The following is a 26026-nucleotide window of genomic DNA, read 5'->3' on the forward strand; positions in this document are numbered from 1 at the left end:
GAGGAATGGCAGGAGTGTGTGTGTGGGATCCTAACCTCCTCAGGCAGTTAATTCCTACAGAGGAAGGCACACCTGGGGTGGGGCAGTTATGGATCTTGCTGGTTTGTAGGGTGGCACCCATAGAAGGCCCTGCTCAAAGGAGCGCAGCAAGGGCAGGGGAGCACAAGCTTGCCACAAAAACTGGGGGTCCACGGCTGGCAGACAGGCAACTGCGGCCAGGGAAGTGAAGGGGGTGGAGGGAGGACTCATAGTGACTGGGCTGCGGTGAGCGCTGTTTTTAAAAGAGAGAGAGCACCTCTGCGTGTGGGGCCTTCAAAAACACCCCCCTTCCCAACCAGGCAATGAGCAGTCCCCGAGGGCAACAAGCAACTCCCCTGTGTCCCCCAGCCGGCGGCAGCCTCCGGCCCTCCGAGACACGTCCTGACTCCTGAGGGATGTCAGAGGGGGTGCGGGAGGATAGCCCGCCTTGGTCGGCCCGACGTTTTAGCCGCAGGCTTCCCGAAGAGAAGAAAGGGGCCCCCGCAAGAGCCTGGAGGGGGCGGGGGACAGAACTGCTTCGCGGGCCTCGGCGCGGAGGTACGCCGGGCCTCTGCCGAGCTCCAATTCCCGCGCGGGGACCTCCGGCAGTAGAAGGCGGCGGCTTAGCCACGAGAAGGCTGGGCGCGCGCTCCCGGTCGACTCAAGCCACACCGGAGCAGCCCATTCGGTGCTGCCCTTGAGGGGGGATGGGCGGAGGCCGGTGCAGATCCCCCTCCACAGGGCGATTCTTGCCCTTTTCGCGTCTTTGGCGGTCCCCCAAACTCGGCAATCGGAACGGCACTTCGCGGAGCCGGGCCCGTACTCCGAGCGCGGAGTCCCTTGCAGGATCCCGAGGAGTCCCCAGTGGGGGGCGGGGGGCAAGCCTCCGTCGTCCCTCCCTCCGTGCCGCGCGCTCCGCCCTTAGCCCGGCCCTGTCCGGATTGCCTCCTCCTCTTCCTCCTCCTGTCCCTCCCGCCCACGCGGGGCTCCCCGCCGGCCCGCCCGTTCGCCGGCCCGATGGAATCGCAGTGCGACTATTTCATGTACTTCCCGGCAGTGCCGTTCCCGGCGCGCGAGGCGCTCTCGGCGGAGCCGGGCCGGTACCGATCCCTGCCGCGTAGGAACCACCTCTACCTGGGCGAGACGGTCCGCTTCCTGCTGGTGCTGCGCTGTCGTGTCGGGGCCGCCGGCAGCCCCCGCCCGCCCTGGGGAGAGTTGGCCGGCTCCCTGGCGGCGCTGGCCAGCGTCAGCCCCGGTGGGAGCGCGGTGCTCCCGGGCGACGGGGCGGGCGACGAGGCGCCCCCGGGCGACGCTGGACAGGAGGCGGCGGCCGGCGGGCAGGAGGGCCGCTTCCGAAGTTGCCCGCCCCTCCTGACCCACGGACACGGCCCTCCCGGGAGAGCGGCGGCCGGCGTAAGGCCCAGACACGGGGAGGAGGGAATGCGGAGGGGGGGGGGGGCGAACAGCGCCTTGACGCCCCCTCCCCACACCTGCCTCCCATCCTACAGGTGCCCGCCGAGGAGCCCATTGTCTCCACGGATGAGGTGATCTTCCCGCTGACCGTCTCTCTGGACAGACTGCCCCCCCGCACCACCAAGGCCAAAGTAAGCCTCTTGATGCGGGGGCGCTCCCCCCCCCATTGAGGATTGCCTTCCAACTACTCCTTCCCTCCCCAGATTGTGGTGACAGTGTGGAAACGGGACCAAGAGAAAGCCGAGGTACGTGAGCGGGGCTACCTCCGGATCTTGCAGGACCGGGCCCCTTCCCAGACTTTCCGTGATGAGCAGGGGGCCTTCAAGGCACAAGGTGAGCCCAAGGCAGGTGCATAGCCTGGCAGTCGAGGAGGGAGGGAGGGAGGGAGGGAGTGAAGGCAGGATTCCTAGCCTTGCCAACGCCTTTGCCTTTCTGGCCTGCAGTGAGCACCTTACTGACGGTCCTGCCTCCTCCGGAGTTGAAATGCCAGCAGTGCAATGTGTCGGGGAAGCACTTGACAGTCTTGAAAGGTGTGTGGCAGGGGTGAGGGGTGAGGGCACTATGGGGAAAGGGTCACCGATGATGAGCCTTGCCTAGCTGCAGGGGCTGGGGGCCTGATATAGTGGTGGGCCATCTACAGAAGGCCACAACTAGTTCAGGAAGTGGTCCCAGGTGCCCTCCATGCCCTGCCCCTCATCATCTTTGCCCTTGTAGTTCTGAATGCAGCTTCCCAGGAGGAGCTCTCTGTGTGGGATGTGCGGATCCTGCCTAATTTGAATGCCAGTTATCTTCCCATGATGCCTGACGGGTCTGTCTTGTTAGTTGATGACGTCTGGTAAGAGGAAACAGGGTAGATGGGTAAAGGGGAGTGAAGTGGGGGGGGGTATCCTCGGCTGTCCTCAGGCCTGCCTGGTTGGCTCCCTTGGTTTGTGTATATTGAACCTTACCCACTTCTTGTTCCTCTTTCCATCTCCTCTCCACAGCCATCAGTCAGGTGAAGTTTCCATGGCCTCTTTTTGCCCTGTGGCCTCTGCTTCTTCAGCCTGCCCCTGCTCCCTCCGAGCTCTTGAGGAGCAAAATTTCCTCTTCCAGTTGCAGGCCCCGGAGCAGCCTCCCCACAGCACCAAGGAGGTGAGTGTGTGGGGCGGGGTCAGAATCTAGTTATTTATGTACATTGCTCAGTTTGCATTTCTCACTGGGATGCATTATGAAGTCTAAGTCAGCATAATCAACAGGGTGGAACATCCAATAAATTGATGCAGGAGGATTGAGATTGTAGGCAATTGGAACTAACCAGAAATTGAAATGGCTGAAGATGCATTACTAATCTGATGGGTTAAGTGTTGTATATATGGTGCCTACAAGCAGCCCCAGATGGTGTACACTGCACAGTCCTGGATCTTTGATCCAGATGTCTATCCAACCATTTTCTTACAGTTCAGCCTGGTGATCTGTGGAAAAATGCCCTCCTGAATAATTCAGTTTTGCATCATTTGTGGGAAACCAAGCAAACTTCTTGCCCGCATCAGGCAGGCCATTCCATAATGAGGGAGCCATAATAGAGAATGCATATGTGGACACATGTTTGCCCATTTGTAAGCTGGGACATGCAGAAGGCCCTGCTCAGATGAGTGAAGCGGTCACAGTGGAGCAGGTGCAGTCCTGCAGATAAGTAGCTCCAAAACCATGAAGAGCCTTGTGTGTGGGAAGGTGGAGGTCCTTGAAGGGTCATGGTGGATCCAATATATCCTGAAGGCTCTTAACTGATTCAGCAAGGGTCAGCTGGACTCCCAGCAGAAGTAGGGAGCACAATGCCCTTCAAGTTCTCCACCTTCCCAGCCAGGGTGGTCCCTGCTTGCCTTCCCAGATCTCAGTTTGAAATCGTTTATTATTAGCCATTCAACCCTACGCGGCAGGTATTGCAATTCCACAGACCATATAAAGGGGCAGGCCTGTGACGGGATGGGATACAGAAAAAGAGGAATGGGGGGTACTCCTGGAGATGGGCATGGAGAAGTGGGGCAGTGGGGCTGTGTATCTGTTATCCCTTCTCATTTACCCTTTGTAGGGGCTGGAGGTTCCTCTCATTGCAGTGGTTCAGTGGTCAACCCCCAAGCTGCCGTTCACCACTCGAATCCACACTCACTACAGGTGAGAGCTGCTCACACCCTCTGCAGGCCCAGATGTGCCATGTCTCTTTCTTGGGTCCCTCTGCTATGCAGTTGCTTCTCATACCACAAGGAAAGACAGTGACCAAGTGCTGTAAATTCATCTTCCCAGAGGAGTCTTTCAAGAAAATGTACCAAAGTGATGCTCTGCAAATCAGCATTGCATTCATGAGCCAGAAGCCTTGCTCTGCCTTCCAAAGACAGCTTCAGGTGTGGGGATGACAGTGCACCCACCCTGCTGTCCAGAAGGTCTAAGTCGCTCAATGGTATTTCTGGTGATGCAGTAATGGGGTTGGTTGGCTGGCCTGGTTGACTCTGAAGTACAGGAAGTGCCTTGCCTCCTATCTCTACCTTCTTTCTCCTCTAACTGCCCTCTGCCCTCTAGGGCCTCAGAGACAGAAGCCTTTCCCACCATCTCTTTTGGAAAAGGAGATGATACCAGGGACAGAACCTGGGCCTCTGCCTGGCCCCATTGAACCCTCCCCCTCCCACAGGCTGCCAAGCATCCGCCTGGCCCGCCCTCGCTTTGTGATGACAGCAGAGTGTGAGTCACCAGTGGTCCTCCATCATCGCTTCACTGTCACCTACACCCTCATCAATAACTTGCAGGATTTCCTGGCTGTGCGCCTGGTGTGGACTCCAGAAAACATAGCTGCTGGTCAGTGGCTGGGGGTGGGGCACTGGGTTTGCTGGAGTGAGGGTGGGGGATTCCACTGCACTGTGCTACAAGCTGAAAGGGTGGTGCCTCTGTTCTGGGAGACACAGCTTTCTTCTTTCCTCGGAGGGCCTGGTTGGTGCCACCCTGCTGGCAATCCTTCCTGCCTTCTGAGGTGGCCCTGTTCTTTGCCCCTTCAGGCAAGGCTCTCTCTGGGTCAGAACAGCAGGCCATTCACAACAGCCAGGACTCCATTGTCTGCCATACCCCACTCAACAACCTGGGTTACTCTCGCAAGGGCAGTGCCCGCACGTTCTGTGTCACCTTCCAGGCTCTGCAGGCAGGCCTCTATGAGGTAAAGCACCCACCCCCAGGTGTTGGACTTTGGAGAATCTGTGCTTCAGGGCCCCAGGGTGTGGGGGGAATCTACTTCAGACATGTTTGCAGGTGATCTGCTCTGTGCTTGGCCTACAAGCGGACAACTGGTACAGACTCCAATTCCTTAGCTCTTTTCTGGACTTAGAGAGGCCTCCCCCTTGGACAGTGGCTGCTCCAGTAGAAAAGGACACCCTCCAGGACAGTAAGAAGGCGGCTGCAGTCTTGCTCCTGGCCCAAGACTGTGTGTTGGAGCAAGAGCTTAAGCAAGCGGCAGGCCCCACAAAAGGTAACTTGACTTTTCTTGCCCTGCGCACCCCCAGCTGTCCCAGCACATGAAGCTGAAGCTGCAGTTCACCGCCAGCATCTCCAACCCACCCCCAGAAGCCCGGCCCATCTCCCGCAAGAGCAGTCCTGGCAGCCCTGCCGTCCGGGAGCTTGTGGAGCGGCACCAGGCCAGCCTAGGCCGCTCCCAGAGCTTCTCGCACCAGCAGCCAGCACGGGGGCACCTCATGAGGTGGGTAAGAAAAGGGGGCAGAGCAAGGTGTTTCCTCTGGAGCTCCCTGGTGTTCCGATCAGCCAGTGGCAGCAGCAGGGATGGTCTAGTTCCTTCTTCCCCTCCACCTGAGAAGACTGTTTCCTCCTCCTCTTCTTCTAAACAGGTCAGGCAGCGTCATGGAGCGCCGAGCCATCACTCCGCCTGTGGGCTCCCCTGTTGGTCGGCCCCTTTACTTGCCCTCTGACAAGACCGCTCTTTCCCTTGACAAAATAGCCAAACGTGAGTGCAAGGTGCTGGTGGTGGCACCCATCACATGAGCGGGAAGGAAAGCCCCCCCCCCCCCCACTGCAGCCTGTCTTCTCCAAGCATTGCCAGCCCTCTCCTGTGGCTACTGCTACACATCATCCAGGGCTCGGTCACCCCTCCCCCAACCTGTTCTTGAGTGGGGCAGTCTTGGAAAAGTTCCTGTATTTGCATGTAGAGCCCTGATGAGCTCTGCAAAAACTCACTCCCCCTTCCTGCATGCCCTCCCATAGCCCTTGCTTCTCCTCCTCCTGCTGTGTATTCTGCTCAACTTCCTCCATTCATTTCGGGTTTAGGCTCAGAGCAAATGTCCTTTGCTCCCTCTTTCTCATGTCTGTTGTTTTTTTTTTTTTTGGCCATTCTCACTGGGCATGCAAGTGAGGTCACATTCATTCATACCTACCTGCCCACCTGGCAGCTACAAGCAGGTGGGTGCCTCTGAGACTGGATCATAGTGCCACCCCCTGCTGGTCAAGGGCATCTTCATGGCTGTACTCCCATATAGAGAATTGTGCCACTTTGTACTACTGGAGAAGGGTCAGGTTTTTGTTGGCGGGGGGGGGGGGTTAAGGCAGCTGGCTATTTTCCCTATTGAACCTTGTTGTCTGCTCCCCCCATATCCCAGGGAGGGGGCAGGCATGCATGTCCGGTGTCCTTGCCATCTCAGGCTGAAGCATTCCCCCTCCCGATTGCACTTTATTTAATTTTTATTATTTATATATTTTTATTTGCCTCAAAAACTACGCCAAATCTGTGTGCGTGTGAATAAACTTCACAGTCTGACACCTGGACTACTGAGCATGTGGAAGTCTTTCGGGGGGGGGGGGGCAACAGCAGTGGAGGTCAAATAGGCTGTCTCCCTATGATAGCACTCAATCTCAGCCATGGCAGACTCTCATCCTCTGTGGAATTCAATGGTGACTGAGAGGAGGAGATCACAGGGTCATATCCTTGCAGGAAAATCCAAGCACAGAAGCCTCTCGGGCCATTTCCTCCTCCAGTTCCATAGGTGGGTGGATGATATATGTTGGCCCTTTCTGTTAATCATAAGGGAAGGTTTGGGTTTGTACAGGTATTGCATCCTTTGAAGGACTCAGTTGTAGTTATGAATCCAAGGGCAGACTGTGGGTCTCCATGCAAGGTTGGAAACAGCAAGAGCTTTTCTCCTTTTAACACTGACAAATGGTACACCATCAGCACCTCCCTGCCCCTCCCCTAGGCACCGTTTGCACTTCCTTTGTTTATTCCATTGTCAATCCTGTTGAATTCAGATCGATTTGAACGCAGGTCTTCCTCCCCCCCCCCCCCATTGAAACAGGAAAGTGTTCTGCACGTGGTTAGGGTAGTACAGAAGGGAAGGGGGGGAGCCAAGCCTCTTTCTTTCTTTTCTTGAAGGGGGGGGGGAGAGGAGCCAAGCAGGGAGCCTCTTTCCCTTCTTGGAAGGGGGGGAGAGAGGATCGAAGAAGGCAGAGAAGGGAGAAAAAATCCAAGACTGACAGAAGATGAGAGAAATTAGGGGCTTCTCCTTTAAGGCAAGCTATGCACATGGGCCATTCCACCCAAAGTTAAGGTCCTGCAGTGCCTGTACCCTCTAATGGGCAGGCAGGCAGGTCAGCTACCATCAGATACGTTACAGTGGAATTTTTTTTTTATTTTGTTGCTATGTAGCTGAGTCTACCCCTTTATATACAGATCCTTTAACATTACATACAAACAAGCTCTTCAGACCCAAGATCAGTGTACACAACAGAAGAGTGAGGCAATCACACAAACTGCCTTGCTCCCCAGAAAGGGGAGGGAGACTGCTCCCCCGGCGAGCTCAAACCATCACGGGCTCCCGGACGTTGTTCTGCCTCTTCACCACAAAGAGTTTCTGGCCAGAGATGGTCGCCAGGAAAGAATGCTCCCCAAACACCACTGTGGGGAGAGAGAAGGGGGGCAAAGCGATGGGATGCATTGTAGGTCCACCCTGGCCCACGGGCAGCCCCCTGCATGGGGTGGGGTCAGAGGCCAGGCCTCGCAAAGGTGACTGAGGCCCGCGGGCACAGCGTCCGCGGCAGACTCACCGGAGATGCGCCGGAAAGGCACCTCCGGGCAGCACGGCAGGCGGAAGGCGCAGGCCGTGTTCACCAGCTCGGCGAGGACGCTGGCCGTCCGCTCGTCGTTCTCCAGGTCGCCAGCCGACTGCACCGCGGAGGGGGAGGGGAGGGGGGGTCTGAGACAGCGGCTCTTCCCTGCTCCGCCAACCCCCGCAGAAGAGCCGCTCGCTCGCCCTGTCGCCGAGCACCGCGGGGGGGACGTCACTGCGCCCCGGCCCCCCCCGCCCCCGCCCCCGCCCCCGCCACGAGCCCCCTCCCGCCCTGTAGAGGAGGACTCACGGCCAGCACGGCCCCGTCGCAGATCACCAGGTAACCCGTCTGGTCGGGGACGCGCTCCAGGCCCTGCGTCAGCGCCGTCGTCTAGGGGGAGACGGGAGGGGGTCAGAAGCGGCGCCCCGCGAAGGAAGAGGGAGGGAGGTAGACCGCCCCGCGCCCCGCGCCCTCACCATGTTGCCGCTCCCCTAGAGACCGGAGTCACGTGACGAGGAAGTGATGCGCGCCGCCACGCCCACTCGCGGGACTCCGCGGGGTCAGGGAGGGCTAGAGCGCCCGCCGTTTCCTGGGCCGTTTCCTGGGCCGCGACTTCCGTTTCCTGGGCCGCGACTCCCCTCGTGGCCATTGGCCCGCCCGGCGGCCTTCCGCCTCAGCGCCTCTGGAACACGAGGAAATCCGGGGGCTGGGGGCGGAAGCCGCGTCTGGCCGCCCCCCCCCATCCCGTAGCGACCCCCGAAGTATACCTGGACACTGGCCGGCGGCTGACCGCTCCTAGCCTCGCAGGAAGTCCTTCCGCGCAAGATTGTCACCAGGTCTAAAGAGAATGAAATCGCATCGAAGCCATACTGGGAAGGAAAGGAGCCCTTCCTCGCCCCTGTGGCTATCGAAAGAGCTGTCCTCGCCTGCTGCTCTGCAGTCAGAGTAGCTATTTACTAAGTAGCTACTTACAGAGTAGCTGTAAGTCTGAAAGGATAAGCAAAACAAGCAAAACAAAATCAGAGTCCAGTGGCACCAACAAAGATTTATTCAAGGTGAGAGCTTTCAAGTGCAAGCACCCTTCCTCAGACTATAATAAACCTTTTCCTCCGAAAGACCATACCTGTGTTTTGCTTTATTGGCCCCTCCTTTGTATTTTGGGCCTCAAGCATTCAAGTGCTGCTCCTCAGAACCAGGTCATGAAAGCCAGTTGACCCATGCTTTACAGCAGAGGAAAGGAAGAAGGTTGTCACTGGCTGCAGTGACCGAATGGAATCTCCTCAGTCAGGCTCTCTGGATATCAGATGAAGACTGTGGCCTCCGTGGCACTTTAGAGGAATTGGTTGGTCACCATGTTGCCTAAATGGGCCCTCATTGGCCTCTTCCAGCAGGGCTCTCCTGATGTCTTAGGGCAGGGGTCCCCAATCTTTTGGCACATGGGGGCTGCGTTAGCATGCCCAGTGCCTAAAGAGGGTGTGTGATCAACTGATGTCTGACCTTGAAACATTAGACAACAGGGCTTGTACTTAACAATGTATCAGCGTACAGCTGCGCAAAAAGCAGCCTTATATGCTGCAATTGCACAATGGTAATTTTTATGTTTCAATAAAAACCAGGCTCTTGGGATCAGGGGAGTCGGCTGGACCAACTTTGTATTCGTGTATATCATTGCAACAATTGAATTCACTGTGAGTGGACATGGGAGGGAGTTATTCTGTAGGTGATGTCTATCAGTGTCAAATGGGAATCTCTGGATCCCAGCACAGGTGTGGAAGCAGCCGTGAGGGGAAGGACATGGCCTCCTTTATGCCTTGTTGGCTTTCTGTACCTTTTTATGGGCCTTTGCATGGAACAGGCTGGTGGACTGGATGGACTCCCATGGGTCTGATCTAACAGCACTTGTCACCTGGTGTCAGAAGACCAGAATTCCATGTTTGGGAGCTCTGGTGTCAGCTAAATGATGGAAGCTCTGAGAGCATCAACATAGTACAGCCATCAGGGCTGGACGATGATCCAGGAGACCTGAGTTCAAATCCCTGCTCTGCCACAGAAGCTTGTTGTGTGCTCCACACTCAGCTACACACATCTGGAAGGGTTGTTGTCACGATTACATGAAAAGGAGAATATAAGCTGCTTTAGGACCCCATTGGGGAGAAAGTTAGTATAAAAATAATTTGTGCCTGAGGTCCCACACCAGGAGCCCCTGAGGCATGAATGCCTTTGGTCAGGACCACTCCTGCCCTCCCCACTTGACTATCTAGAGGCAGTGCTGAATCACGAGAGGAGGGCTTATTTAAAAGGACAACTGATAGACTGGCACTTCCCTAACCACTCTGCATCCAACCCCCCCCCCCCCTCCAGCTTGGACACTGGTCCAAGAGCATTTCACCTCTCTTCCTTTGATTGCTGACTGGGTGTCAACCTACTGCTGACTTTGCAGGCATCTTTAACTAGAGGCTGAAGTATCCAGTATCCCACAAGCCCAGTCGCCAAGGAGGATGTGGACAAGACCTGGTGCAGTGCACAGCACTAAGACTGGCAAGGCCTTGTGAGGCTCCTGGCTACCTACCCTGTTGGAAGGGTGTGGACCTTAGCTATAGTGACTCTGCACATTGTCTTGATAGTCATTTCAAGTCATGCTTAGCCTTCGCATACAATGCATTTTGCAGGCTGAATCCTCCTACAAGAGTCCATGTCGCCAACTCTCCAGGTGCAAACCTGGTGTCCATGCATCTTTGTGTATTGCATATCACTTGCGAAGCAGCCCCAAGGTGCGCCCCAGAAACTGTATTGCAAGAGAGGGTTGGCTGGATGTTCTGGGCATAGGCTGAATTCATGGCTGGCACTGGCCTGGGAATCACTGGAGACAGGCCTTGTTGCCCCATGTAAATATTATTATATTACTAGTATCAAACCCCATTTTAAAAATGGGCTTTGAAAGTGGTCCAACGGGTCAGGGGAAAGCTCCCCCCCCCACAAGCTGCTTCTCCAAGCCAGCCTACTGCTGGCCCACAAAGGCCAGCTGGGTTAAAAGGGGGGGGGCATAGCAGCGGCTCAGCTTTACCCTGAGAAGGGCTGCGAGGCTCCCTTGGCTGGTTTACTCTCAAGGAGGCTCCTTTTCTGGCTGGGACGTCCTTCGTGGCTGGGCAACCAGTGCTGGTTTGCCCTTTGCCCCTTCCTGTAGGGAGAAGGGAAAGGCCCGCAATGAGCTGCAGGGGAGGGGGGGCAGAGAATTGCCTTCCTTGCCCCTGCACCAAGCCCAGCGAGAGAGAGACGCACAAGCCATTTGCTCCTCGCAGGTGTGTTGCGCATTGCAATCCCTTCCGTGGAGGTCCATTTATCTGCATAAAAGGGCCTCGTGGGGCCATTTTGAAGGAAGTGCTGGCCATGGCCCTGCAGCTGTCTCACGTCCCGTCCCATTGGCTGTGGGAGGCAGGTGGATCCTGGACTGCTGCGGGCTGCCCAGGGTATGCGGGTCCGTCAAGCTGCGCTCTGTGAGGAGAGAGAGGCCTTCCTGATGCTTCCCAGGCTTGCCTGGCCAGGTGGATCCACTCCGAGGCCCCGCCTCCCATCCAGCTGCACAGCAGCAGCCATGCTGCCCCATGTGACCGGGTGCAGCGTGGGGGAAGGGTGCAAGCCATGGAAGTGTCCTCCTTGATGTCCAGGAACTGTATGGCAGCGAGGCTGAGCAAGCAGCTCGCGTGCGGCTTGCGGAGGTGGATTGGCCCACTGGAGTGGCGGAAGCACTGGCCGGACTGCAGGTTCTTGTCCCGGCCAGCGCCACCTAGGTAGCCCTTTCTTAAATATTAAGAAGAACCTGTGGTAAGGATTGTATACTATTGTATATTATTTGTATACTGCCTCCCTTGGATTCGCTGTCATGGGGTGGTCAAGATTATAATTCATTACAATATAAAATCCATTTGTAGTTTATGTTGTAAAATTGCATTTAAAATAGCTGTCAGCACCTTTCAGTTTGTTACCATGCAACAAGGATTGATTTTTATACCCCACTTTTCACTGCCCAAAGGAGTCCCAAAGCAGATTATAGGCGCCTTCCCTTCCTCTCCCCTCAACAATCTATGACGTTGGTAAGGCTTTTGTCAGGACTGCTCAGTTAGAGCCAAAGATCACACAACTAGTTGTATGTGGAGGAGTGGGGAATCAAACCCAGCTCACCAGACTAGAAGCCACTGCTCTTAGCCACTATATGCTGGCTCTCTATAAGGAGTCGGAAGGGGGGTACAGCAGGTAGTCTAACTCAGCTTCTAACTGGCCTCAATTGTAGGCCCAACTGAAGAGCTCCGTCTTGCAGGCCCTGCAGAACTTGGACCATTCTATCAGGGATCTTGTTTCCTCAGGGAGGAGCCAGGGCCAAAAAGGTCCTAGCTGTGGTCAAGGCCAAGCAGACTTCTTGGCCTTGGCAGACAAGGATCCTCAGATGGTTGGTGTTACTTGACCAAAGTGTTCTATGGCGAACATATTAAGAAAGACAGTCCCTCAGGTATGCCAGGTCCAGACCACAAGAGGCCTTACAGCAGGGATAGACAACCTGTAGTCCTCCAGATGTCCATAGACTACAATTCCCATGAGCCCCTGCCAGCATTTGATGGCAGGGGCTCATGGGAATTGTAGTCCATGGACATCTGGAGGACCATAGGTTGACTACCCCTGCCTTAAAGGTTAGAACCAAAAAGTTACACTGGATCTGGAACTTGACTGTGAGCTAGTGCAGCTGCTGCCAAACAGGTCTGATGTGAACTATCCACACAACTCGTGTGAGAACCCTGGCAGCTGCAGTTTGAACCAGTTGTAGTTTCCAGGGCAGGATCAAGGGTTGAACCGCATTAAGAAGTTACAGTAATTGCATCTGGAGGTTACCATTGCATGGATTACAGTGGCTAGGTGTTCTGGGACCAGGTAGGGTGCTAAGTAGCTTTGCTTGGTGTGGGTGGAAAAACACCATCTGAGCTACTTTCATGTTAAGGAGGCATCAAAGATCACTCCCAGGTCTCTGGCAATTGTGCTATGGTAAATAGTACCCCATCCAACCTGAGAAAGCGCACCTCCTGATCTGATCCATTTATTCCCCAGCCAGAGAATCTTCATCCTTGCAGGATTCTGTTTAAGGCAGCTTGCTTTAATCCACTCCATCGCTGCCTCCAGACACTGGACCAATGCAGAGAGGAGCAACCGGCTGACCATCAGAAGATAGAGCTGGGTGTCATCAGTGTACTGGTGGCCATCCAGCCCAAAACTCAAGACTCACTGGGCTAGAGGTTGCATGAAGAAACTAAAAAATGTTGGGGAGAGAATGGCTAAGGTTCTGATGGAGGCTGGTGCTCCTGGGACTGCAGGAGGGCTGCAGCTGGTTAGCTGCCCTCTACCAAGGAGAACTGTAACAAGGTCACTCTCAGAGTTAAAAAAACAGTATGTGGGGGACTGAGTGCCACGCTCCACTTGATTTCCCAACAGGCTCAGATCCCTTTCCCCAATCCCTGCTGAAGACTCCTCCGGGACAAGGAAAAGGTGTTCCCCACCTCCTCAAGAACACTTTTCCCCTTTCATGTCCCCCCACGGAGGTGTAGCCCCTCGAAAGACGCTCTAAGGCTTGGCCCCTTTGCCCGTGGCCATGAGGGCCCTCCTCCATCCAGGGGAGCATAAACTCCTATTTCCTACTCACCCCTTGGACAAAACACAGCATCTCAAAAAGGGCTTGTGGCTCATTCCCTCACCCTTGTGTTTCCTGGTGTTTGTATGCGTCTGCTGTGCTCAGCTGATTATTCAAATAATTTCAAATTTAGTTGGATTATTTGGAATGGATTTTGACTTCATGTTGTTTTTAAAAATACTACCCCTTTAGGTGTAAAAGGTCAATGTAAAGGTATCCCTGTGCAAGCACCGGGTCATGTCTGACCCTTGGGGTGACGCCCTCTACTGTTTTCATGGCAGACTCAATAGAGTTTTGCCAGTGCCTTCCCCAGTCATTACCGTTCACCCCCCCAGCAAGCTGGGTACTCATTTTACCAACCTCGGAAGGATGGAAGGCTGAGTCAACCTTGAGCCGACTGCTGGGATTGAACTCCCAGCCTCATGGGCAGTGCTTTCAGACTGCATGTCTGCTGCCTTACCACTCTGCGCCACAAGAGGCTCTTTAAGGTCAGAGACAAACCCATTTTCTCTCTAAGCCCCTGATCCCTGCTTGATGAGGGTTTCTGCTAAGGGAAGGGCAAGAAAACTGGGGGAGGGTGGGTTTCACTCAGTAGGTTACCCCCTTTCACTTCAACTCCATCCTTCCCCAACCCACATACCCTGTTTTCTCCAGTCCTCCAAAGCGAGCCCCTGCACTATGCTGTGGTACAGAGCCTGAGGCTTTGAAGAGGGGGGGGGGGCTGCATGGGGCCTGCCTCTCCTGAGGCAGAGGGTGAGGGAAATCCTTTCGCTGCAGACCCTCCCCATCTTCTCTCTACCCTCTTCCTGCCGGGGGTGGGGTTCATAGGAGAGGCAAGTCCTGTGAGAGGTAAGTTGAACTGTGCTGCAGAAGGGGAGGGGAGACCCCCCTCCCCTCTGTGAAGCAGCCAGCTGGCACGGCCAAAGTCCCTTCTGAGCAACCTTTGCTTGGCTTTATCTCCAGGGCCTTATCAGGCATGGTTTCTTGGTATTTATAGTTGGAAAAAACAAGCACGTCTATGTATGTGTGTGTGAGCAGAGGGAGTTTATTGGCACCATGACTGCTCAGATGGGATGGTGCTGGGCAAGAGAAGAGATATGATTATGAATGGGGCTGCCCCAACTGTCCTTCCAGATTGGTCAGGCTCCTCCACGAAAGGGGGAGGCAGACAGCAGCAAGAGGGGTGTGTGTGTGTGTGGAGACGCAGAGCAGGGATCCTTAGGAGGAAGGGGCTCAGTCATCACATCAGTAATGGGTCTGCTGCAGAAAATCAGATGCCAAAAATGGTTAGTAAACAGGAAAGGTCTTCTGTGGAAGCAAGTGGGGCATGCTGCGAGGCAGGGGTGGGACGGGGAAGGCAGCCCTTTACACACATTTTCCCTCCTTGGACACAATGAGATTCATGCCAGATGCTGGGGGGGGGGGGGACTACAGCTAGTGCTGCCCTTCCTTCAGTGGCACCCTCACTGTGTGTAGAGGTGACCCACCCCAGCACAGATTCAGTGAAGGAGAAAAGGCCTCTTAAGGCATGTCCCCACAACAACCCCAGGATTTAATTGCGCTTCTTTTCTGTCAGATCTGGAAGCAGAGGGGAAGAGCCTGGGGAGCTCTAAAGGGGATGGTAGCCATCACCATGCACTTTCTCCCAGGAAGAAAAGGCAGGCCTTATCCTCACCCCCCCCCACACACACACAGCAAAAAAACAGAGCAGAGAATAACCTGTCCAAGGTTTGATGACCTGGCACACCCAAGCACGTGTGAAAACGAACTTCTCCTTGTGAGAGATTCTTCCTCACAGGCACAAGGCCAGCTGAGCCATCCCAGAACATTGGTTCGGAGGCCTCCCCCTACAGCTCTCGGGAAGCACATTGTTCAGAGGGGCAGGGTTCAGACACTCACCAGGGGCTTCTCTTTGTTGCAGGTCCCACACAGGCAGCCGAAGAGACCATTAACCACCTGGATGCCACACAGGGCCAGTTCCACGATGCTTGAGCCCATTATGATGGAGAAGAGGATCACGTTGAACTCTGTGACCCCCTCCGGCACCCGGCAGAGGTCCCAAAGGTCCTGTTTGAAGAGGTAACTTTCATTGCTGCTGACAGGAGGCAACAGAGACAAGACAAGGCTGTGACTTGTGGGTTATGTCTTGGGGGGGGGGGGTTGCTCCTTGCCCTTCCCCCCCAGACCCCACTGACCTGAAGCCTTGCTGGTCATTCCAGAAGGGGCGCTCCCAGTCAGACAAAGTCCCATTTTTCAGCTGGTACTTGCAGAGGGGCCCGCGCACAAGGCCCAGTGCTGAAGTACTCAGGGCATAGATGGAGCCTGCAAGCCCGATGGCCGCAGATACCACTGAAAAGAACATCTGGCAGGCAGGCAGGGAGGAGCAGGAAGGAAAAAGGGAAGTTAGCAATGAGCACCCAGTAGAGGTACTCAGAAGATTGCTGTCAGGAGGGGCACTTAGTTGGCCCAAGAAAGAGGGGAGGGGAACAGAAACCAGGTTCCAGAGTTTTGGTAACCATGGCTGTCTTGTTTTCTAGGCTGGGGGATAAGATGATGTGGTCTGCTCCCCCACCACCATGGGTAAGAATGAATAGGGACGCGGAGCAATCCAGAACTATAGAAACATGTGCTCCCAAGCTCACCCCACAGCGGTTCCCACAGCACCCATGGTGCCCAGTGGCCTGGATGTGGATAGCTGGCACCAGCACCTGGGGAGAGAGCCAGGATCAGTGATGGGGTAGAGGACCGCACAACATTCCCCCCCCCCCTTTCCACTCCCTTGCTTTCCCTCTCCCAGGCTCCAAAGCTGTATCCAGGTGTACCCCTCGTTGACAGTGCCTGGATCCCCTTTGGGGATAGAGCAGGCAAAACCTGCCCCTATCAGCATCTCAGGCCCCCCCTTACCCACAGGTCCCTCATGCTTTCGTGAGCCACTCCAGCACTCTTAATTTCCAACATACTTCAAACTGATCTCTAACAGGATAACATGTGGCAGAGACTCCCCCCCCCACTCCTTACCATGACTCCGCCTCCTATGATCCCCCCCAGGTAGAGGATTTCATGAGTCAGGTGCTCGCCCCTGTTCTGCACATACTCCGTCTTCCAGTCGGGAAAGGCCAGAAGGAGGTTGGCGACAATGCAAAGGAGGCCAAAGGGCCAGAGGGCAGCTCCCACCACTCGGGAACAGGTGCCTGTACACATGGCAAGGCAGAATGGGTACCTCTGGGCACAGAGCAGTTTATATGGAGCACACGGGGGCTGCTGCACCCAGGAGCCTGCCACTAGATCCCATCAGCAGGAGGGGGGGGTGCTGGGATTTTCCTGTTGATTAGGCTCATAAATGCCACCTTTGCCCCAGAGCCAGCAGACACCAGGTTGACAGATGGGACCTGGCTGGGGGCCAGAAACTGGCTGCTGCTATTGATCATGGGTGTGTACAAACCCTTCCCCACTCTTGGGGTCAGGAAAGAACAGTCACCTGCCTGTGTGAGTGAAGGGCAGCCACTGCTGGAGGCAATTTTTCAAAAGAGTATGTTCGGTTTAGAGGCTGCCTTGTTAAACAGCACTTCTGCCTCAGATGCTGAGGAGTCACCAACACTTTGTGAATGGCTCCGTTTCCCTCAACAGCTATTTTGTCGCTGTGCCCAAATTTCCACAGTGCCCCCAAAGGCTGGCAACTCCTGGTCCAATCCATGGGGATCCCTTCCTTGGAAAGTCAGGAGTCCTAGCTCTCTGCCACAAAACAAGCACAGCTGGTCCTTGGGAGTTTTTGATGGCTTTTTAATGGTGCTGTGCATCTCCAAAGCACAATGGGTGGCGGCTGGCATCATCTAGGTCGTCCCTGTGCCCAGCATGCCCTGCGTGCTCTCTGAAGACTCGGAATGGTGCCCCGTGCCCTGGCACAATGACATCAGCTATGCGCAAAGCGTACGTCCGGCTTGCTTCCTGCCGCACTGGGTCTTGGCTCAGAGGCTGCCACTCCCCATCATCCCCCTCATGCTCGAAAAGGTCTCCGGCCAGCAACACGTGGCCCAGGCTGGTGTCCCGCACCAAGAGGCTGATGTCGTCCCCTGAGTGGCCAGGGGTGGGCACGACCTCCAAGTGTCCAGCGTGCAGCACGTAGGGGACGCCACGGCGCAGCCCGGTGGGGAGGTAGCGCCCGTCGGGGCGACAGAGGTCGGCGCCCACCACCAGGTCGGCCTGCGGAAAGAGGTTGAGGTTGCCAACGTGGTCCGAGTGGCCGTGGGTGCATACCACGTGGCGGACGTCCCCGGGGGAGACCCCCTGCTCCGCCAGCCCCGCCAGCAGACGCTCCCGGCCCCACGGCCCGCCGGTGTCCACCAGGGTCAGCTGCGGCCCCAGCACCAGCGAGACCGTCCCGTCCGCCCGCGTGCTGCCGTCCGCCAGGGCCGTGGCGTAACCCTCCTGCAGCACCCGCACCGCGTACGGGCGGCCGGCGATGAGCCGCGTCGAGAGGGGAGCCGTCCGCGCCGCCGCCGGGGCCTCCATGGGCAGCAGGGGACCGCCGGGCTGAGGCTGCCAACAGGCGCCAGCCGGGAGGGAGTCGCAGGGCGCGTGCGCATGCTGCCTCGTGGCCCTCGGCGGGCGGGGCCGCTCTAGGCGCGGCGCCTCTCGCTGGGCTGGGCTGGGCTGGGCTGCGCTGCGCTGCGCGGGGGGGGGGGCGGAGGCAAGGTGGCGGCGGCCTGGCGGAGGCTGAGGCTGGGGCGGGGCGGTTGAGGAGGAGGAGGAGGAAGGCTCGCCGGCCGGCCGGGCTCGCCTGGCGCGATGGCGGAGGAGAAGAAGGCGAAACTGAGCCACACGCAGCTGCCCACCGAGTCCATGAAGGGCATGGCCGAGTCGATGGGCATCGGGCAGGTGCCGGAGGAGACCTGCCAGCTGCTGGCCGACGAAGTCAGCTACCGCCTCAAGGAGATTGCCCAGGTGGGCGCGGCGCGGGGCGGGGCGCGGGGGGGAGGAGGAGGGCGGGGGCTCGGTAGCCCCCCCCCGGAGGGGCACCCCCTCCCCGCGCTTCAGCGACGCCTCTGCGCCTCCCCGCAGGATGCCTTGAAGTTCATGCGGATGGGGAAGCGCCGGCACCTGACCACGGGCGACGTCGACTTTGCCCTGAAGCTGAAGAACGTCGAGGTGAGCGGGGGGGGGAGGCGGCTCCTCCTCCTCCTCCTCCTCCTCCTCCTCCTCCTCCTCGGTTGCCCTGGGCATTCCCAGCAGCGGGAGCAGCATTCTCTGGCGTGCTGGGTGGCCCCCGCTGCCAAGTGGAGGGCCTCGGGGGGGGGGGAGGGGCACTTTCCCTTGGCTCTTGAGACGCCAGACCCAGTGGTTTTGCTGCACACGTGGCATCCATGAGGGGAGAGTTGGCGGTGCCCTTTCTGGCTCTTGAGCTGTGCTCTGCCTCTGCCGCAGCCGCTGTACGGATTCCACACCCAGGAGTTCATCCCGTTCCGCTATGCCAGCGGCGGGGGGCGCGAACTCTACTTCTATGAGGAGAAAGAGGTGGACCTGAGTGACGTCATCAACACTCCCCTCCCCCGGGTCCCTCTGGACGTCTGCCTCAAGGGTAAGCCCAGAGCTCGACATTGCTATCAGCCTGCTCAGCTTCCCTCCTTCCCATGAGATGTCTGTGGGGCTCTTACTTGAATGGGGGGGGGAGAGGGTTGATCCTAGGGATAGGGGAAGGGTAAACATTGCCTGTGCCTGAGTCTCTTTCCAGCTGACCTTTCAGAGGCATTCAAAGGCCGATTGATGTGTGAAGATCCCTATTTGGGTTGAAAGGCAGCATATATAAACATTTCCAATAGATAGGGAAGGGTGGGATTAAAAGACAGGATGGGTATAGTTGCAGGAATCAAAGGTTGAAAAAGCTGGGGGTGACTCGTATCTTTGCAAGTCTTGTTTATAAGCTTATGTGAGCCACACAAAAGACTAATAAGCTGTATCTAAGTGTTGGAGAACTGGTGAAAGTTCCAGCATGATGTCTGAGGCCACTTTGTTTTCCTACAGCACACTGGCTGAGTATTGAAGGGGTTCAGCCCGCCATTCCAGAAAACCCACCCCCAGGTAATGAATCTTGGAAACTGCTTCTGGGCCGGGAGGATCAAAAAACAAACCACCCCACCAGCTGCACATCAGCCCGAAGTCTGCAGCCCAGGACACCCACTGGCCTCACTCAGCCTTTCCGCCTCTTCTTCCTTTGCAGCTCCCAAGGAGCAGCAGAAAGCCGAGGCCACAGAGCCTTTGAAAGCCACCAAGCCTGGGCAAGAGGAAGACGGGGCACTCAAGGGCAAAGGACAAAGTGTCACGCCCCCCGAAGGCAAAGGTCAATCTCACTGCATTCTAGGGTGGGGTCAGGGAGAGGTTTGTGGAAACTCAGATGACCCAATGTTAAGGTGACCACATTTTAACATTGGGGGACACCAATGTTAAACATTTAACAAGCGGGACACCACTGACTGGGGGGGGAGGTTTCTTGATTTAAAATTTGGTCTATAGAATTTCATAGAATGCATAAAATTTCATAAAATGCATAGAACGCAAAAATAGTACTGTAATATATATATTTTTAATTTCAACATAAGTGCAATTTGCCAGGTATCCCCAGATGTCCCTCCAAAAGTGGGACAATCTGGTCACCTTACCCAATGTCCCTCTGAAGCAGGCTTGAAGAACCATGCTTCTGGAGTCACAGAAAACGCCCAGCATCTCCTGCACATCTGCTTGTAGCAGCCCAGTTGGGGGTGCCAAAATGCAGTGGGGAGGTTGGTCTTGACACCCACCCATTCGTGTTCTCAGAACACTGCAGCACGCTCTTCCCCTGCCCCAGCTTATGGTGGCAAAATGTCCACAGTCCCTATTTGTGCTTCCCACTAGTTACTGCATGTCCTGGTTTGAACATACCCCAAATGCCTGTTAGGGCTGGCCATGTGGGGCAGGAGACTGCTTGGCCTCAACAGCCTGCTCTTCTGCCCTCCCCTTTCTTGCAGGCAAAGAGAAGAAGGGGCCCCTCTTGGAAGGAACGCCCCTGAAACTGAAGCCTCGGAGCATCCATGAGCTGTCAGTGGAACAGCAGCTGTACTACAAGGAGATCACAGAGGCCTGCGTCGGCTCCTGTGAGGCAAAGCGGGCGGTGAGCAGCCCCCCCCCCCCCGGACCCTTGGCCCAGAGCAGTCTGTCCCAGCAGTCCATCTGGGGATCCCAGACCCAAGCTGCCTGTCTGTCTGTTCACCCTCCAGCCATTGAGTAGGAGGCTCCTGTTGCTTGTCCTTGGTGGGGCTTGTCCTTGCGAAAATGAGGGCAGCTGGAGCCTCTTTTGCTAGACTGAGCAGTTGTGGGGTGGTGCTTGTGACTGCTGCAATGTCTGCCTCACTTGACAGTTCACCCTGGGATGAGTGAGGAATGCTGGGTCTGGCTGTCTTGCTCAGGCTGAGGGCTGAACTACTCACTGTGAGCCTGTGGCCCTCTGTTCCTTCTGTTCCCCCTCCCTTCCCAGGAAGCTCTCCAGAGTATTGCTACGGATCCAGGACTGTATCAGATGCTGCCTCGGTTCAGCACCTTCATCTCTGAAGGGGTGAGTAGGACTGGGAAGGCAGGGGATAGGGGGATCACACAGTTCTAGTGTTGTTACTTAGAGCCTTTGCATTGGCCCTTTGTTGCTGCCTGGCTATATTCCTCTTCTCTGGGCCTCAGAGGTTTAGCTTTTCCAAAGAGCCTCCAGGTGACGGCAAAGGATGGGGGGCCATGTCACGCTGGCCTGTTTGTGAGCAGCTCCCCCCTCCAGTTGAGTTTGCTCCAGTGCCACTCTCTCTGGGTACTGTGCCTCTCAATGACAAGGGCTGGTAAAAACTATTGTGTGTGAGGCTGTGTTCTTGGGGTCTGCCTGCCTTGGCAGCTGTGTAACTTCAGGAGTGGGGGGAGAGTAGCTATGCTCATGGAGTGTGCAATCCTTCTTTTTGTGGAAGGAGCTGCCCAGTGTGTTGGGAGGGTCCAAAGAGGCCCTCTGGTGTCCTATAAGGTGGTTGTTCTTCCCAGGCATGGTATTGCTGTGTAGGCCATGGCTCTAGAGCGGGGAGGCTCTCATTGGGTCCAGCAACTCGAGTTCCTTCTCACTCCCCCCCCCCCCCCCAGGTCCGTGTGAATGTGGTTCAAAACAACTTGGCCCTGCTTATCTATCTCATGCGGATGGTGAAGGCTCTTATGGACAACCCCACCCTCTACTTGGAAAAATACGTGAGCAGCTTCTTGACCAGTTCTGTTTTTTTGGGGGGGTGGGGGGGAGAGATTACAGGGCCTCCTGCCTGGCTATTGCAGTGCTTATTCTCTCCCTTCTTCACTGCAGCTCCATGAGCTAATCCCGGCTGTAATGACCTGTGTCGTGAGCCGGCAGTTGTGTCTCAGGCCTGATGTTGACAACCACTGGGCCTTGCGTGATTTTGCTGCTCGCCTCATTGCCCAGATCTGCAAGAACTTCAGTACCACCACCAACAATATACAGTCCCGAATCACCAAAACCTTCACTAAGGTGAGGTGGGGTTCAGGAGCACCTCCCCCGACCTTTTCGTGCCATTTCTCTTTGAATGCAGGCCCTCTTCCGCTGTACCGCCTGAGGCATCTGAGTACCAGGAGACATCTAAGCTGTCTGCTGGACACATGCCACCCACCCTGCTTTCCGAACCCCTGAGCAGGGCTTTTCTCTCCACTATTAGCAACCGCTGCAAAGCCTCTTGTTCCCTTGCCTGCTTTTGACCATTCTAAGGCCTTCTCACCTCCTATTCCCCAGCATCTGGTTACCATGGGGATGGCTTCCAGCAGTGATGCAACAGCAACAAAGATAGCCATGTGTTTGCTGCCTTCCCCTTCCCACCTTCCTGGAGGTTCTCCTTTTAAAATAACATGTCTGAAACAATGGAGATCTGCATGGCAGCGAGAGCTGCTAGCAGTATTAAATCATAAGGCATTTTACTGGACAGAAAATAACATACACACATACATGGAACAGCAACAGATTGAGCAAGGGGTCCAAAAGCAAAGTGCAAGATGCAGTTTCTCTGTCGCTTCCTCTGAACGTGCCCTGGCAGGTGTTTACTTAAGGAAGGCTCACCGTGCTTCTAAGGCATTCCCATGACCCTGAAGCCTCTGCCCAGGTCCAGATGAGAGCTCTGTACTTTTTAAAACTCAGGGTGAATGTTTTGCTCGGTTCAGTCTCCCAAGAAAAATGCATTTTCTCCACATTGTTCATACTTCCTTCCTGGCCCTTTTCCCTTCACCAGAGCTGGGTGGATGAGAAGACACCCTGGACCACACGATACGGCTCCATCGCTGGGCTGGCTGAACTTGGGCATGATGTGAGTATCTGCCAGTGGCCTGATGGATGCTGGGAAGGGAGGCCTAATTTTCCCCCCCATAAATGCTGACAGTATCAAAACAAGTTTATATCATCACAATAGTTTCATAAGCATTAATAATTCCATGGCCAGCTGGAGCACGCAGCAGAGAAGGAAGGCTTGCTGGCCATAGAATTATTAATGCTTACCAAGCTATCAGGATGATTGGGTGATCTTTTGGACATATGAGAAAGCATTTGTGAAACAGGAAATACCTGAAATTCCTATCATGTCCTAGAACTATTTTGCAAGTTTAAGAATATTGTCAAGTTTCTGCATGCAACAATTGCAGGTATGTAAAAGCCAGTGAAGCTGTAAGCTGGGCATGGTGCTATGTGAGACACTCTGCCAGTAAGAGGAAAAAATGCTTTGCACCTAACACTTTATCACTGTATTGAATTTGTATGTTAAATATGAATTGTTGGCTTTTTGATATAAATTTGATACCATTAGGATTTATGGGCGGAAATTTGGCCTTGCATACATAGTGGATTTTTATTTTTGGTTTTTGTTTTCTCACTCAGGGAGTATTAGGAAAGGAATGGGGATCTCTTGCTCAGCAATCTCTTGCTGAGATTGAGAAGGAAGGTCTATCTGAGACGGTCATAAGCTGAACATTCCCTGGTGCATGTTCTCTCCACTAGGTGATCAAGACCTTGATCCTGCCGCGGCTCCAGGTGGAGGGGGAGCGAGTCCGGGCAGTGCTTGAGGGACCGGTTGTCAGCAACATTGACAAGATTGGAGCGGACCACGTCCAGAGCCTCCTGCTGGTAACCAGGGAAGAGGAGGAGGAGGAGGAAGGTGGTAGTGATGGGAGGCTTGGATGGGCTTCCTAAATACCAGCAGAAACTGTATGGACCAAGAGGAACATCAGAAGAGCCCCACTGAAACAGACCAGGGAGGCTCCATCTAATCCAGCATCCTCCTGTCTCCCATGGTAGCCAACCAGTTCCTCTGGAGGGCCAACAACAGAGCAGAGGGTCCAAGGACAACAGTAGCTAGAAGCCCTTGATAGACTTATCCTCTGTGAATCTGTCTAATCCCCTTTTCAAGCCATCTATTCCTGTGCCTATCACGCACCCTCTGGCAGCAAATTCCACATTTGAATCACTCTCTCTGTACGGTAGTATTTCTTATTGCCTATCCTGAGCCTTCTGTCCAGCAGCTTCCTGGGGTGCCCCCAAGTTCTAATATTTTGGGAGAGGGAGAAAAAAGCTTCCTCTGTCCACTTTCTCTGCCTCATGCAGAATTTAAGAAACCTCTTTGATGTCTCCTTTTAGTTGTCTCCATTGTAGACAGAAAAGTCCCAAACTCCTCACTCTGTTCTGACCGAGCAGTAATATCAGGGCTCTTTCAGCCTCACAGGGTATCTGTTGTGTGGAGAGGAAAGGGAAGGTGATTGTAAGCCACTTTGACGCTCCTTCGGGTAGAGAAAAGCGGCATATAAGAACCAACTCTTCTTCTTCAAATGAAGCACCACCTGTGCTCAGCCATTTTATTCCCCATTCCTTTCCTAATACTCCCTGAATGTGGAGTTTGCCTTTTGTACCCTTGCTGCAGCCCCTGGGACAGACACTTTTGTTGAGCTGTCCCCTCTCAGTCTCAGCAACCTCAGACCCATTGACCTATAGTTGGTGATATTCCTTTGTGCCACTTTGGATCACCCTAACACTTACCAGCCTTGACCTTCATTTGCCACTCACTGTGTCACCCACGCACCCTCTTTGTGGAGTCCTTTTGGAGCCCTTCAGTCAGTCCTGATAGGGTTACCAGAGAGAGAGAAAACTCTCTGTTCCACTAGAAGGTGGGGAGGCTTAGAGAACTCAGATCCCACAGAGCTGCCGCTCCTTCTTTCACTTCCAGAAGTGATGCCATCAAACGGGCCTTCCCCCCCAGGACTAACCCATCCCTGGGATACAGAAACTAAGATTTTTTTAATTGATGTGGGTTGATGTGTTTTTATCTTGTTTTATATGGTTAAATATGTAATGTATTTTTGATTTTAATGATGTAAACTGCTATGAACCTATCAAGAGGTATAAATAATAATATAGTATTGTTATTATAGTATAAATAATAATATATATAAATATATTATATAATATAGATATAAATGAAAGGATAAAGGATGTGCCAATTTCTGTGCCTCCTGAGGTTCGCCTCTCCTCCTCTCCTTCCCACAGAAGCACTGCGCTCCTGTTCTGGCCAAGTTGCGCCCTGCACCTGACAACCCAGAGACTTACCGAGCTGAGTACGGGCCACTGGGTGCCCTCCTGTGCACCCACGTGGTCAAGGCACGTGCCCAGGCGGCTCTGCAAGCTCAGCAGGTGAACCGGACCACCCTCACCATCACCCAGGTGAGGCAGTGGCACCTTGGCTTGGTGGGAGCACTCATCCTTGGCGAAGAAGTAACCACCCTCCTCTCTGCTTCCAGCCTCGACCCACCCTGACGCTCTCCCAGGCTCCACAAGGCGCGAGTACAACCTCCCGCACACCCAACATTCTCAAGGTGCCCAGCTCCCTCACGCTGCCCATGCAGACCCTGGTCTCTGCCCGACCAGCCACTCCCACCCAGCCTTCACCCCCTCCCACCAAGTTCATCGTCATGTCGTCCGCCTCAGGAACATCCACTTCCCAGCAGGTAAATGGGGGGTGGGGGGTGGAGAAGGGGGCTGGCGGGCAGGTAGAGAAGGCTGAAGCCCTTCTGGCTTGGCTGCTCTGTGATTGCCTCTTCCTGCCCTCCCCTAGGTGATCACCCTCAGCGGGGCTCCCACAGGCACCTCCACCTCCCCAGTTACCACCACAGTCCCCAGCACACAGCCCTTGATGAAGCTGGTCTCTGGCGGGCAGGCAGCATCCAGCCCTCCCATTGCAGGTAGCGTCCAGAAGTACATTGTGGTTTCTCTGCCGCCGGCTGCAGAGGGCAAAGGGGGCAGTGGCCAGCTCTCGCCCTCTTCTTCCACTCCATCTGCCCTTGGCCTCTCGGTGGGCATCAAGCAAGAACGGAGCGACAGCCCCCCGCCCTCAGCCAACGCCAGCGCTGCAGCCACGGCCTTCCTGGCAAAAGCCAATGGAGGCCCCAGCACAGTACCCGAGTCCCCCCAGCCTTCACTGTAAGAATAGGGCTGGGAGGAGGGCAGCCTTGGGCCCAGAGCTGAGTGGGCAGGCTGCCTTCTCACATGCAGAGAAGTGGGCCATGTCTGTACGCATGGGGGAGGAATACCCCCCTCCCGTTGTCGTGGGGTGCCTGGGTGCACATTATTAATACATATGTAAATAAATGATCTTTGGTCTTTGCAAAATCAGCCTCCTGTGCTTCCTCTCCCCCCCCCCTTGCCTTGCATCTGAGCCACCCACCCACACCTACGCTGCTAGTTGGGTGAAGGGGGAACAGGCAAAG

The 26026-nt window shown here is 55.3% G+C and overlaps 5 protein-coding genes across 7 annotated transcripts; 2 read left to right on the plus strand and 3 right to left on the minus strand.

Annotated features, from left to right (window-relative positions):
• Positions 1-393: 393 nt before the first annotated feature.
• Positions 394-6282, plus strand: TRAPPC14 (trafficking protein particle complex subunit 14). Of its 2 annotated transcripts, XM_077314170.1 has the most exons (11): positions 837-1431; positions 1527-1622; positions 1695-1824; positions 1935-2021; positions 2206-2326; positions 2475-2622; positions 3560-3642; positions 4154-4317; positions 4515-4669; positions 5013-5206; positions 5352-6282. In XM_077314170.1, exons 1-11 carry the CDS (start codon positions 1036-1038, stop codon positions 5503-5505), a joined length of 1728 nt encoding a protein of 575 aa, XP_077170285.1. In that variant the 5' UTR covers positions 837-1035; the 3' UTR covers positions 5506-6282. The 2 variants fall into 2 exon arrangements, with proteins under 2 accessions (XP_077170286.1, XP_077170285.1); XM_077314171.1 differs by lacking the exon at positions 4515-4669 and having other exon boundaries at positions 394-1431.
• Positions 6283-7121: 839 nt separating this feature from the next.
• Positions 7122-8150, minus strand: LAMTOR4 (late endosomal/lysosomal adaptor, MAPK and MTOR activator 4). The gene is made up of 4 exons (XM_077314195.1): positions 8037-8150; positions 7870-7950; positions 7558-7675; positions 7122-7408 (listed from the first exon to the last, which is right to left on the minus strand). The coding sequence occupies exons 1-4, from the start codon at positions 8037-8039 to the stop codon at positions 7311-7313; spliced, it is 300 nt and encodes a 99-aa protein (XP_077170310.1). The 5' UTR covers positions 8040-8150; the 3' UTR covers positions 7122-7310.
• A 6106-nt stretch (positions 8151-14256) lies between these two features.
• Positions 14257-16986, minus strand: LOC143825837 (transmembrane 4 L6 family member 5-like). Of its 2 annotated transcripts, none has more exons than XM_077314191.1 (5): positions 16250-16986; positions 15874-15939; positions 15427-15593; positions 15131-15326; positions 14257-14491 (listed from the first exon to the last, which is right to left on the minus strand). In XM_077314191.1, the coding sequence occupies exons 1-5, from the start codon at positions 16430-16432 to the stop codon at positions 14477-14479; spliced, it is 627 nt and encodes a 208-aa protein (XP_077170306.1). In that variant the 5' UTR covers positions 16433-16986; the 3' UTR covers positions 14257-14476. The 2 variants fall into 2 exon arrangements, with proteins under 2 accessions (XP_077170306.1, XP_077170307.1); XM_077314192.1 differs by having other exon boundaries at positions 15131-15323; positions 16250-16977.
• A 25-nt stretch (positions 16987-17011) lies between these two features.
• MBLAC1 (metallo-beta-lactamase domain containing 1) lies at positions 17012-17740 on the minus strand. The gene has a single exon (XM_077315344.1). The coding sequence runs from the start codon at positions 17738-17740 to the stop codon at positions 17012-17014; it is 729 nt and encodes a 242-aa protein (XP_077171459.1).
• A 187-nt stretch (positions 17741-17927) lies between these two features.
• Positions 17928-25928, plus strand: TAF6 (TATA-box binding protein associated factor 6). Its single transcript, XM_077314169.1, has 14 exons — positions 17928-18172; positions 18290-18376; positions 18653-18806; positions 19250-19306; positions 19446-19565; positions 20230-20372; positions 20736-20813; positions 21371-21472; positions 21582-21764; positions 22513-22587; positions 23271-23396; positions 24810-24983; positions 25061-25267; positions 25375-25928. Exons 1-14 carry the CDS (start codon positions 18017-18019, stop codon positions 25741-25743), a joined length of 2031 nt encoding a protein of 676 aa, XP_077170284.1. The 5' UTR covers positions 17928-18016; the 3' UTR covers positions 25744-25928.
• The last annotated feature ends 98 nt before the right edge of the window (positions 25929-26026 follow it).

The sequence above is a fragment of the Paroedura picta genome, chromosome 16, assembly GCF_049243985.1.
Source record: "Paroedura picta isolate Pp20150507F chromosome 16, Ppicta_v3.0, whole genome shotgun sequence".
Taxonomy (NCBI): domain Eukaryota; kingdom Metazoa; phylum Chordata; class Lepidosauria; order Squamata; family Gekkonidae; genus Paroedura; species Paroedura picta.